This window comes from Betta splendens, chromosome 2, assembly GCF_900634795.4.
Source record: "Betta splendens chromosome 2, fBetSpl5.4, whole genome shotgun sequence".
Taxonomy (NCBI): Eukaryota; Metazoa; Chordata; class Actinopteri; order Anabantiformes; family Osphronemidae; genus Betta; species Betta splendens.
The window spans coordinates 2,112,612-2,124,950 of record NC_040882.2 but is presented as its reverse complement, the minus strand read 5'-3'; the positions used below and the strand labels follow the sequence as shown (position 1 = coordinate 2,124,950).

The window sequence follows — 12,339 nt, the reverse complement described above, 5'->3', positions numbered from 1 at the left end:
TTTAATTTAAGGTTGCAGTGTTGCACTTTTCCAAATATTGAATGCGGACAAATTTGGTCAGCTGTGACTAGTCCCATCTATTCTCAACAGTACCACACACTGCACTCATGAGTTTTTACTGTAAATATAATCCATTCAACCTTTGCTAATTGTCTGAAATACTGTAATTCACGTGACAACACATGCCCAAAAAAACAAACTACTTTTACTGAAGACCCATAATAATGTTTTGGAGTTAATCGCATTTTATATAATGAAAAATGACTATTTGGGGGGCTAGAAAAGCGGTAGTTGTTGATCTTAAACACATATGTGGGTTTTCCAGTTAAAGCAGTAAAACAGTAAAACAAATAAAGCGTCAAGTTTGATCCATTTTGAAACAAAATTTAATTTTGCTCATTGTGTTTTCGTCAGTATAATATATTTATGAACTCTTTCACAATCTATAATTTATTCTTTGGTGAAAGACCGCTCCTTGGAAACGTGCACGGCTCACTGTAAGTGTGCGAGTGTGCGCGTGCACGCAGCTTCGTGATGGTGGTGCTGATGCAGGGCGCGGGGCCGCGCCGTGACATCGCGCCGGGAGCGCGCATTTCTCGCCCGTCATTACTCTGCGGCGGCTCTCTTTGCGCATCCTCCGGGCTCTCCTTCTGCGAACCGGACGGCGCCTGCCGCTCCTGCCCTCCGCCCCAAACAGACGCGCATCAACCCGTTTCTGCGCGTCACTGCTGCAGAGGGAGGCCTTGCCGCACGTCCTCACCTGGATCCGGCGCAGCGGTTGACCGAGTCCGATCATGGCGCAACCGTGGGAAGCAGGAGACGTTCGGTTTGGATGAAGGACGCTTTGCGCATCGGACAAAGGGCCTCGCTCTGAAACTTCCCGCAGCGAGGAAACCAGAAGCTCCGCGCTTTTTGCGACGCCTGGTTTGCGGAGCCCCCGTTTGAGGACTAATCATCAAGGCCCGCTCGAGGTCCCCGAGCCTCACTTTGCGCACCTCCCCGCTCCAGGCAGACGGGTCTCCAGCCTGTTGCTGTCGTGCCCGTGTCGCCCAGTGTCGGCAGCAGCCATGGTGGATGCTGCAGAGTGCGGGGTGCGAGTGATGTGCCGCTTCAGGCCCCTGAACGAGGCCGAGATCACCCGAGGAGACAAGTACATCCCCAAATTCAAAGACGATGACACCGTGGTCATAACGGCAAGTGTTCTGAACGCTGTTCGTATGTGTGTGCTTAAAACAAAAGCTCTGCAGGCGGACGATGCGCAGTAGGTCTGGAGCTGCATTTACTTAACTGCACATGTAAATGGACTAAAGTACTACTACTAGATGTACTGCTGTGATATCATTTAGGTTAGCGTCATGTGGCTGAGATTTGGCTTGGCGTTAAGTTTTCTTTTATTGGAGACGGTTTCATTTGATATTAAGTAAAAAACGTGTGTCAGGTCCATTAATGTTTAAGTTTGTTGTAGGAGCTGTATCTAAGTCATGACATAAAAAACAAATAACTGTGTTTTAGTTCAGGATTTGTGAACTGAGACTCAGACACCCACAATCCCTTGTGTTCTGTTGGGTCAAGCAGCTCGTCAGCACCGCGTGTCCTCCATCCATCAGCAGCAGCACTTTGGCGAAGTCCAAGCTGAAAGGGTTTGAGTCAGTGGTTTCTCTGCTGGTGATGCTGAGAGCTGCTTTTCACAGCAACGAGGGTTTTACCCCCGAGGAGACGTCAGAGACACGGAGGACGACGGATGGTCTGACCAAGAGATCCTGGTCGCTACAGCAAGGCTTTTGGTTCAGAAGTTGATCCCAGTGTGCCAGGAATTTTACCAGTACCAGGCTTTTATCCAGTGTTTTACCACAGTTAGCAAGTCATCGCTACATGATTCCTGATGGTTGGTCAATATTTGCAGGGCACCACATGGGATTTGTGCAGAGTGGTGAAATAACATCCTCAATATTTTTAAAATCGTTTGAATTTGACAATACTGGTCTACATTAGGAAAAGAAATGAAGGCATCCATTGTTTCAATGTAACTATTTATTACAATATACATTATTGTGAAATCGAACATTTCTATTTTGTTTGTTAAAATTAGTTTTGTTAAAATCTTGACTGATCTTACATTTCTTACAGCTCCTGCTAGTTTTGCCTTCTTCCTTTATGACTTTTAATACAGTAACAGTTGCATTTAAACTCCATTTGTTTGTCTTTCTGCTACTGTTCAGCATGATTCTTGTTTTGGTCTAAACGTCCTCTGCTGCAGTGCCACGTCTGTTTCTCACTGTGTCCTGTGCCGTTGTGGTTCAGGGAAAACCCTACGCGTTCGACCGCGTGCTGCCTCCCAACACGTCGCAGGAGCAGGTGTACGAGCAATGTGCCAAACAGATCGTTAAAGGTGGGAAACCTGCAGCCGTTCAGCCTCAGCACACTCAGCTCTCATCCTTTTCTATTCACATAACAAGCTTATCAGCAGATGTATTCTATCTGTCACAGTAACAATGTGTTTGTAATATTATAAATACAGCCCAACGTGACAAAGTGTGGAGTAGAAACATTCTAAGGCTTCACACATTGAGGTAAACTAAACTAAATGTCTTCATGTTTATGTTTCCAGATGTGCTGGGCGGCTACAATGGGACCATCTTTGCATATGGACAGACGTCCTCTGGGAAGACACACACCATGGAGGTGTGTTTCTAAGCTGTTACCTGACAGTAGTTACAGTCTCACTGATATGAAAATCATCACATTGTTTTCTATCCTTTACTTTTATTTGTCATGTTCATCTCCAGTCAGAGGATTAGAGAAAACAGACATGACGTAACAGACTTACTTCAAACTCGTAATCTACTCGCGCTCTCACGCTGATTGAGAATCGAGGAAACAAAAGCTTTTCAACGTGTCAGACAGAAAGATGCTGATGCCCAGATTCACCCTGTTTTAAAATGTGAGGTATCTGTTGTTGTGTTCAGGGGAAACTGCACGACCCCCAGCTGATGGGAATCATCCCTCGCATCGCGCACGACATCTTTGACCACATCTACTCCATGGATGAGAATCTGGAGTTTCACATCAAGGTGTGAACGCATCTCACAGCACACAGGTTCCACGCTCACTGACCTGGACATAAAGTCACATCACATTCTTTGATTCTTTGAGCTTTTCATTATTTAGAACATTGATGTTATTTTATTTGAGACAATAAAATCTCTGTCTTTTACGCAGGTCTCTTATTTTGAAATCTACTTGGACAAGATCAGAGACCTGCTGGATGGCAAGTGCTGCTACTCCTCGTATATGAACATGAGTGATCAAATACAGTATGACTTGAGTTGGGTCTTCTTTGTTTTTGCAGTGTCAAAAACGAATCTGTCTGTGCATGAAGACAAGAACAGAGTGCCGTACGTCAAGGTCAGTGAAGCTGCAGGACACACGGGCCGGTGACACGCAGCCGCATTAGGTCTGAAATCCCAACGCAGTCGAGTCTATAAACAAACAGCAGGAATGAAGACTCAGTTGCTTTTCATCAGAATCAGAAGTCGTACAAAGCAAAATCTGAAATCTGAAATTAGATTCACCCAGACATAAGTTTGTGTTGAATCCCTTCATATGTGTGAGTCTTAAACCTTATTGCAGGCATGTAGTTATGAGTGAGCTCGTTCTTCTTTCCTCTCAGGGCTGCACCGAGCGCTTCGTGTCCAGTCCAGAGGAGGTGATGGACGTCATCGATGAGGGCAAAGCCAACCGACATGTAGCGGTGACCAGTACGAGTTTCTGTGCCTCCTTCCTCTGACCATGATATCCCTCAGTTAATTAGATTAGAACAACATGTCTCTTCACTCACTAATCAGGCTCAACATTGTGGCAATGTTGTGGTTGTATTCTTGTCTTCTTGTATGAGAGTTGGTTTGAGGAGCTTAACAACAAGTAAACCAGTGTCAAACATTTCTGATCCTAAGGGTCGGCTGCTAACGTTCGATACCCCAGCAGAGTCTGTAGAGTGCAAGCATAAGTGACCAACACAGCTCTGGACAGATGTCAGTGTTTAACAAGTCTCCTTCATCGTGTTCTAGATATGAATGAGCACAGCTCTCGCAGTCACAGCATTTTCCTCATCAACATCAAGCAGGAAAACGTTGAGACGGAGAAGAAGCTGTCAGGGAAGCTGTACCTGGTCGACCTGGCAGGAAGCGAGAAGGTCGGTGTGAGCGGGAGCCCAAGGCTCGTGTGGTGTTACGGTGTGTGATGGCATGTGTGAGCTGTGCTCTGTTCCTGCAGGTCAGTAAGACGGGGGCGGAGGGAGCTGTGCTGGATGAAGCCAAGAACATCAACAAGTCTCTGTCTGCGCTGGGGAACGTCATCTCTGCTCTGGCGGAGGGAACCGTATGTGACCCGTCGTTCCGTTAATGCTCCACGCTGCGTTCACAGATTCAGGCCCGCCTTTGTTTTTCAGAAAAGCCACGTGCCGTACAGAGACAGCAAGATGACCCGAATCTTGCAGGACTCCCTGGGTGGAAACTGCCGCACCACCATCATCATCTGCTGCTCCCCGTCCATCTACAACGAGGCCGAGACCAAGTCCACACTCATGTTCGGACAGAGGTACGGTACAAAGAGCAACGGTGGGTTAAAAGATGCAGCACAAACACACACAGAAAGAAACTATCAGAAAGATTAGTGAAGCTTCTACTGGGTCTGACTTTAAACTGGTCAGTGTACAGACAAACAGTGATGTGACGTCATCTTTGTAGAGCTAAGACCATCAAGAACACGGTGTCAGTGAACCTGGAGCTGACGGCTGAGGAGTGGAAGAAGAAATATGAGAAGGAGAAGGACAAGAACAAGAGCCTGAAAAGCATCATCCAGAGGCTGGAGGCCGAACTCAGCCGCTGGAGGAACGGTGAGGTTCAAGCAGCACTCACCTGAACGATGGCTGATAACACACACCACAAATGTGTAGAGAGGCAACAACAATCAAAGCAGGACGTAAATCCAGCTCTAATAATAATACATTCCATATACACACAGGAGCCTGTTTTTGCTTCTGCACCATTTGCTTCCGCTTCCTCCTCCCATCTGTCCAGCTTCGTTGCATGGTAACCACTCAATCCCCACCTCTATCTCTCTCTCTGTGATTTAAAGCCTCTCCACCCGCTATCGATTCCTCTCTCTTGAAGGACAGCGCAGTAACACTCCTCCTCCTCCGTAGCATCAAACCTCCTCAGCTGCAGCATCTCTAGCTCCCACACTGCACATGCTGTAGATGACGTGGACGCGCAAACATGCTGACTCGGCTACTGAGGCCCAGCCTCCTCATACTCATCTCTAGCTGCTCATGTAGCTCCAGCTCGAGTCAGCATTGAGACCAACATGTGATTAAAATATTACATTTGGGTCAGCAGAAGATGATCAGCGGTCCCAACCACAGCAACACGCAGGGGTCTGAGTATATTGTACAGTACTTGGACCCTGTGATGATGACATTTACAGCTCAAACTGTATTTAAAGGTGAAAAAGACCAGCGCAAACCTAACTGTGCAGCTGCTTAGTGCATTAAACCCATTCACTCATGCATCCAAGGTATTTAATTTTTTTTTTTTTATTTTAACATTTTTATTTTGTTTGACAGTTTGCTGGAGTTCTGGTTCAAAATGATAAAAAAACATGCTCATAACAGAGTGAGAGCGGGAAAGTGAGCATATTATATTAAATATATTACTGTGGTGCTAATAAAAAAAAATAAGGCCCATCAGACCAAAATATAGACAAACCCGGTGTGTGTGAGTGAAACCTAACCAGTGGTTCTCACACAGGCGAGAACGTTCCAGAGAACGAGCAGCTGAGCTCCAAAGAACAGAAGAGCGCCGAGCTGTACGACAACACCCCCGTCATCGACAACCTGCAGCTGGCCGGAGGAGGCGTCGCAGTGAACGAGGAGGAGCGGAGGAAGTACGAGGACGACATTGGCAAGCTGTACAAACAGCTGGACAACAAGGTCGGACTGAGGAACATCTGTCTCCTGTCTGCTCTGGTTTGAGCTTCACATGACATTCAAACTGCTCGTGTCCCACAGGACGATGAGATCAACTTACAGAGCCAACTGGCCGAGCAACTCAAAGAGCAGATGATGGACCAGGACGAGGTGGGTCTCCGCTCGCCTCGCGTCCGTTTGTGGCGATGTGTCACTTCTGAAGTCTCTGTTCGTGTGGCACTTCCAGCTCCTGGCGTCCACACGGCGTGACTACGAGAAGATCCAGGAGGAGCTGTGCCGGCTGCAGGCGGAGAACGAGCTGGCCAAGGACGAGGTGAAGGAGGTGCTGCAGGCGCTGGAGGAGCTGGCCGTCAACTACGACCAGAAGAGCCAGGAGGTGGAGAAGAAGGAGCAGGCCAACCTGCAGCTGAGCGAGGAGCTGCAGCACAAGACGGTGAGTTGGCCGGGCCGGGGCCACGCTAGCCGAGGTCACGCTAGCCGGGGCCACGCTAGCCGGGCCGGGGCCACGCTAGCCGGGGCCACGCTAGCCGGGGCCACGCTAGCCGGGGCCACGCTAGCCGGGCCGGGGACAAGCTAGCCGAGGTCACGGTAGCCGGGCCGGGTACACGCTAGCTAAGGTCACGCTAGCCGAGGTCATGCTAGCCAAGGTCACGCTAGCCAGGCCGGGGACACGCTAGCTAAGGTCACGCTAGCCGAGGTTATGCTAGCTGAGGTCACGCAAGCTGGGCTGGGGACGCTAGCTGGGCCAAGGCTACGTAGCCGGCTTGCATGCTAGCCAGGCTGGCGCGTGCGAGCTGGCGTGTCTGCACTGTGTCTGTGCAGGCACTGCTACTGGCGGTGCAGAGGGAGCTGAACCAGCTGCAGGAGCTGAGCGGCCTCCAGCGGAAGAGAGCTGCAGAGGTCCTCAACCTGCTGCTGCGAGACCTCAGCGACATCGGCGCCATCATTGGCACCAGCGACGCCAAGGCGGCCGTGGTGAGAACCGACACCAAGCACCACCTTTTTAATATCACGGCCCGGCCGCCCTCTAACCCGCCTCCTCTCTCAGTCCTCTGACACAAAGTGGAACGGCTCGGCTGTGGAGGAGGAGTTCACCGTCGCTCGCCTTTACATCAGCAAGATGAAGTCGGAGGTCAAGTCTCTGGTCAACCGCAGCAAGCAGCTGGAGAGCGCTCAGGCCGACGCCCACCGCAAAATCCAGGCCAATGAGAAGGAGCTGGCATCCTGTCAGCTGCTCATCTCACAGGTACTGCAGCCGTGAGCCACATCTCTGCCCGTCCGCTGCCTTGTTCCCTGTTCTTCATTTGGTTCTATGGCAGGGCTGGACAACCCTGGTCCTCGAGGGCCACGAGGACCAACCTGCTGGTTTTCCAACTCCACCTCCTGATCACCTTCATCAGCTGTGTCCGTTAGCTTTTTCAGCTGCTGACTGACTGAAAACACCTGATCGAGGTAATCAGCGGTAACTGGGGAACTGGAGGTGGAAAACCAGCAGGGGCAGCTGTCCTCAAGGACCAAGTTTGCCAACCCCTGTTCTATGGGCATGTCCTCATGTGGCGTGTCGCCTGCTGAGATCATGGACCTGAGCTTTTGTTTTTTCCACAGTATCCCAAGCATCCTGCTACATGTCCTACACTGTTTGGTCTGGGTTGACTGTTAACTGGGCTAATGTTTCTCCAAGCTCCTCTTTGTGCAGCTGTATCAGTTGGAGGTCCATCATGCTAACGTGCTACAACCACTAAGAGAAACACCTCAGTGTCGGTCCTCAGTTTGATTTCTTCCAGTAGTGGATTTGATTCATAGCACTACACCATTTCTAGCCGTAGTTGTTCCACAGTAATACTTTATATCCACCTCAGATGTCTTTGGCTTTCGAACGTTCCTGTTTCTTCTCCTGTATGCAGATGATGTAGATCTTCCGCTTTGTCAGCATTGCTTTTCAGGGTGCAACGCCTCCAGGGGGCGCCCTAGGTTGAGTTAAATCTTAGAGCTGTGTTACCGTGATGCAACCCGATAAAGTCCGTCTGTCATGTTGCCTAATTTTAATTCCATCCATCCATCCATTTTCTAAGCCGCTTATTCCCACTGCGGGGTTCACGGGGGTGCTGGAGCCTAACCCAGCTGGCTATGGGCGAGAGGCATACACATTTTATGCCAGAGCCCGTATGTATTGTTATAGTTATTGTCAATAGAATAAAAATATCATTAATAGTCAAATGTTATATTACAGATCACTACTATACTCAGTATTTAGTTCCAGTGTCAGTTCTGAGCATTCTTCTCTGAAACGTTTGGTGGCATCAGTACTTTCCTCTGTGTGCAGCATCAGGCCAAGATCAAGTCTCTGACCGACTACATGCAGAACATGGAGCAGAAGAAGAGGCATCTGGAGGAGAGTCAGGATGCTCTGACCGAGGAACTCGCCAAACTGCAAGCTCACGGTCAGCTCCTCCTGCAGAGCCCAAAATAAATCAGGCTTCAGTGAACGTCTCAAAACAGAAACAAGGCTGTTTTTGGTTCAACTTCATGTATTTTGTTTTGAAGGATAACTTTGGCTATTAGTGAGGAATTAAAATGTATTTTATTTATCTTAATGATTCTTTGCTCACCTCATATTTTATTTAAGCTGCTTATCGAGCTAGATTGTAACTTTTTTTTTTCAGAGAAGAGACATGAGGTGTTGGGAGAGGAGAAGGAGAAAGCAGACATCAGCAGGCTGAACGGAGGCGAGGACATGAAGGTGACCTTAAGAACGTGACGCTGGACAATGAGCAGTCAGTTTGTGTGGTTTTATTATTGTCCTGTCGTTTCTGGGGGAGCAGCTGGAGAACCACCGGGAGGCTCATCAGAAGCAGCTCAGCCGCCTCCGAGACGAGATCGAGGACAAGCAGAGGATGCTGGACGAGCTCACAGAGTGAGGATCAACACCCTGCACTGTAGCGTAGCCTGAGAGGCAACAAACACGCTAATGTAGACACAGTGAACAGGCACAGTTTAAGGCTGCACAAGCAGAAGTAACCGTTAGACACAGAGTAGCAGTAGGTTAGCAGGTGGTTTGGTGCTTGGCTGCTCTGGGTCTGCATCAGCCCTTATGAGTGTGGTCAGATTCATCCTGATCAGGACGTTCCTTCAGTTCATTCTTTGCTTTGCTTTGCTAACGGCGGTGGTGTAACTGTGCGGTGTCTGTTTGAGTGGCTCTGCTTCGTTTACCTGAGGGCAACAGGTCAAAAAGGTGATGAGCTGGGTGAAGAGTCGTAGCTAAGATGTAGTGCGTGTCTCCATGACGCAGATGGCCAGGACTCCAAGGCTTTGGTTATACGCTCGTTTAAATACAAGCAGGAGCTGCTCACACTTGGTTGGAAGATGTGAAGCAGAGGTGAAGCCTTGAATTAATGCTGGAGAATTTGGTTCACCTCCATGGATGAAAACACTCAGAGGCAGACGATTTAGAACCAGCTGCTATTTCGCACACTGTTCCCGATGTAGCTTACTGTACAGTACATCCCCAAGCTCTGAAACCTCTGGTTAGACCTCTGCTTTCAGCCTGCCCGACTTGAGCTCCACTGGTTTTAATCTGCCTTGATTGAAGTTTTCATTCCTAAAAAAAACATGAAATCTGAGCTTGTCTGCCACATGCAGAGTTCAGACCGTGCACTGCGGCCGTAGAATGCAGTTTAAACTGGTGAAATCCAATGTCACCCGTCTTCATGTCTGTGAAATCCTGAGGATGTTCTCTGCACGGCCCACTGTCTGATTTCTACTCATAGCGCAGAGGAGGAGAAGTGTGACGCGTGGCTCAATGGCCGAAAAACCTGGTACCCGAAAGTCATGAACTCGTCACTTCAAAGTCAGAATGAGAAAAGATTTAGGAGTTTTTGGGCTGTGACGGTTCTGCTCTGTGTCTGCTGGATCATATAGAAATATATATACAACACATCCAAATGTTGTAATAAATCAATTCTTCTCCCACTGTTACAGTCTGAATCAGGGTCTGCTGCTGGAGCAGGAGAGGCTTATGTCGGACTACGACAGGCTGAAGGCTGAGGAGCAGGACAAAGATGAAAAGCTCCAGAAACTTATGTGGGTGCAGGTCACGCCGGAGTCCTCCGTTAGCGTAGCTCATGACCTGCATCAGAGGCTTTGTCTTGTTTTCTGTGCAGGCTGCTGAGTGAACAGAGGGAACAGGCCAGAGAGGACCTGAAGGGCCTGGAGGAGACGGTGGTGAGCCGGACGCTCTCAAACCGCTTCAGTAGCTTCAAACTCAAAGATGCTTTTTTATTAGATAGATTTATTAAATGTTGATGCACATCACATCTGCAGAGAACTGACCAAAATGAATTGCACTCAATGAACTGAACGACGAATGGTGTCAGTGTGTTTGATATTTGATATTGTTTCTTCCTCTCAGGCCAAAGAACTACAGACACTTCACAACCTGCGCAAGCTTTTCGTGCAGGACCTCACCACGCGCGTAAAGAAGGTGCGTCCGACTGTCCAGCAGGTTTTTCTTTGCTTTAAATGAAGGTGCTGCTTCTGCACTGACTCTCTGCTTCACCAGAGCGCCGAGCTGGACTGTGAGGAGGGACTCGGCCACGTGGCCCAGAAGCAGAAGATCTCCTTCCTGGAGAACAACTTGGAGCAGCTCACCAAGGTCCACAAGCAGGTGATTTTCAGATCCTTTACTCCAGAACAATGTCCGTAGTGTAATATGTAAAATGATGCATTTCAAGTCAAACGTATGACTTTTGACTCAGCTGGTCCGAGACAACGCAGACCTTCGCTGTGAGCTGCCCAAGCTGGAGAAGCGTCTTCGAGCCACGGCCGAACGAGTCAAGGCCCTGGAGAACGCCCTCAAGGAGGCCAAGGAGAACGCAATGAGGGACCGCAAGCGGTACCAGCAGGAGGTGGACCGCATCAAAGAGGCCGTCCGGGCCAAGAACATGGCCAGAAGGGGGTTCTCTGCACAGATCGGTGAGCGCTTAGGACCCAGAACCTCTGATGGAGAGTGAAGCTGTGGAAGTAAACCATGCTGTGTGTTGTGTTGCAGCGAAGCCCATCCGGCCAGGCCACCACCCACTGTCTTCCCCCATCAGCGGCATCATCCGAGCCGGGAACATCTACGCCCACTGAGCCCACGCGGGCGAGTTCGGCCCGTGATCCGAACCACCTGACTCTGACCCGTAGACAGAAACCTGAAAATAGATATAGCAGTTGTAGTTTTCGGCGTCTCATGAAAGCTTCCTTCCTTCTGCAGCGCATGACCCCCCCACCCCCCTCCCTCCTGTTGGACAAACCTCCATTAAAAACATCCCAATTCATGAATTCCTCCTTAGACATTAAGATACAGATTAGACATTTAGGTGTTGTTAAGGTCACTTACTGCGTTATTTCATCATCTATGATTGCAGCTCTATGTTTTCTCAGCTAGTTTGTATTATAAGAATTTAATAATCTAATATTTTACCAACCGAAAAGAATGATTCCTTATGGACACCACACATGCCCAGGTTGCATTTGTGTTGTTCTCCAAGTTATGTCGATGCCTTCCTGCAGGTGACAGTCATCATGAATGTAGATGTAGAAAGTGTAGACTGTCACATGGTAGTTGATGTCAGATGGTGAGGTGAACTCTATAATGTAATAGAAGCACCGATTATTCCATTTCTTCCATAGATTTCTGTTTGTTTACTGTCTTTGATTAGTAAATAGCAGTGGGCTGTGACGCAGGTCTGCAGGGACACTGACCAGCCAATCAGATGCTCCTTGGCCTGAGAGGACGGCGTCTGCAGTGATACGTGCCTGTATGTAAAGGTTCTCCTATAGATCTATGTTCTGCACTTAGTTCGCTTAAGTTCCTGATGAGAGACCTTCAAAACATGAGACAGACCGACGAATGTTCTTTCAAATGATCAATGAAAATATATATATTTTTTAAATATCACATCAGAAACCCCAGAGAAGTGTGTCAGTCAGACACGCAGTTCAATAGAACCCCATGAAGAACCTGGAACCCTCCAGTTACATGTAGGAGTTAGCTGCTTTACTCACGCTTCAGCATGTGTTTGCATTCTTATCTTAGCGGCTCTTTTGTTTTTTACTCCAGTTGCCGACGCAGCTTCAGGATTCTGGGCCTGACCATCAGCTGATTCCTTTAGGTGTTTCATCGTTTGGTGAACTGAGCATTGAGTCAGTGAATGTAGGTGCATGTGTTAAAGGCATGCTCAGGGAAGACTTCTATACGCCACGCATTTACCTCATCATGTTTGGTTCTGTGTCTGCTTTATCGTCTGAATATGCCTAATTAAAGCTAATAAAGATATATCTATTTAAAATCTATTCTGTTTACAAAGTCA

The 12,339-nt window shown here is 48.5% G+C and overlaps 1 protein-coding gene across 2 annotated transcripts; it reads left to right on the top strand.

The window, feature by feature from the left end:
- The first annotated feature begins 577 nt into the window (after positions 1 to 577).
- On the top strand, positions 578 to 12,322 carry LOC114845690 (kinesin heavy chain-like). Of its 2 annotated transcripts, XR_003783921.3 has the most exons (26): positions 578 to 1,193; positions 2,302 to 2,389; positions 2,609 to 2,682; positions 2,967 to 3,071; positions 3,220 to 3,268; positions 3,350 to 3,405; positions 3,671 to 3,758; positions 4,068 to 4,192; positions 4,273 to 4,377; positions 4,448 to 4,596; positions 4,746 to 4,894; positions 5,808 to 5,989; positions 6,068 to 6,136; positions 6,213 to 6,419; positions 6,809 to 6,961; positions 7,035 to 7,232; positions 8,310 to 8,427; positions 8,650 to 8,726; positions 8,809 to 8,900; positions 9,965 to 10,066; positions 10,147 to 10,207; positions 10,395 to 10,466; positions 10,545 to 10,649; positions 10,741 to 10,957; positions 11,034 to 11,787; positions 12,090 to 12,322. XR_003783921.3 is itself a non-coding variant. In XM_029134027.3 (25 exons), exons 1-25 carry the CDS (start codon positions 1,068 to 1,070, stop codon positions 11,114 to 11,116), a joined length of 2,850 nt encoding a protein of 949 aa, XP_028989860.1. In that variant the 5' UTR covers positions 578 to 1,067; the 3' UTR covers positions 11,117 to 12,322. The 2 variants fall into 2 exon arrangements, 1 of the variants encoding a protein (XP_028989860.1); XM_029134027.3 differs by having other exon boundaries at positions 11,034 to 12,322.
- The last annotated feature ends 17 nt before the right edge of the window (positions 12,323 to 12,339 follow it).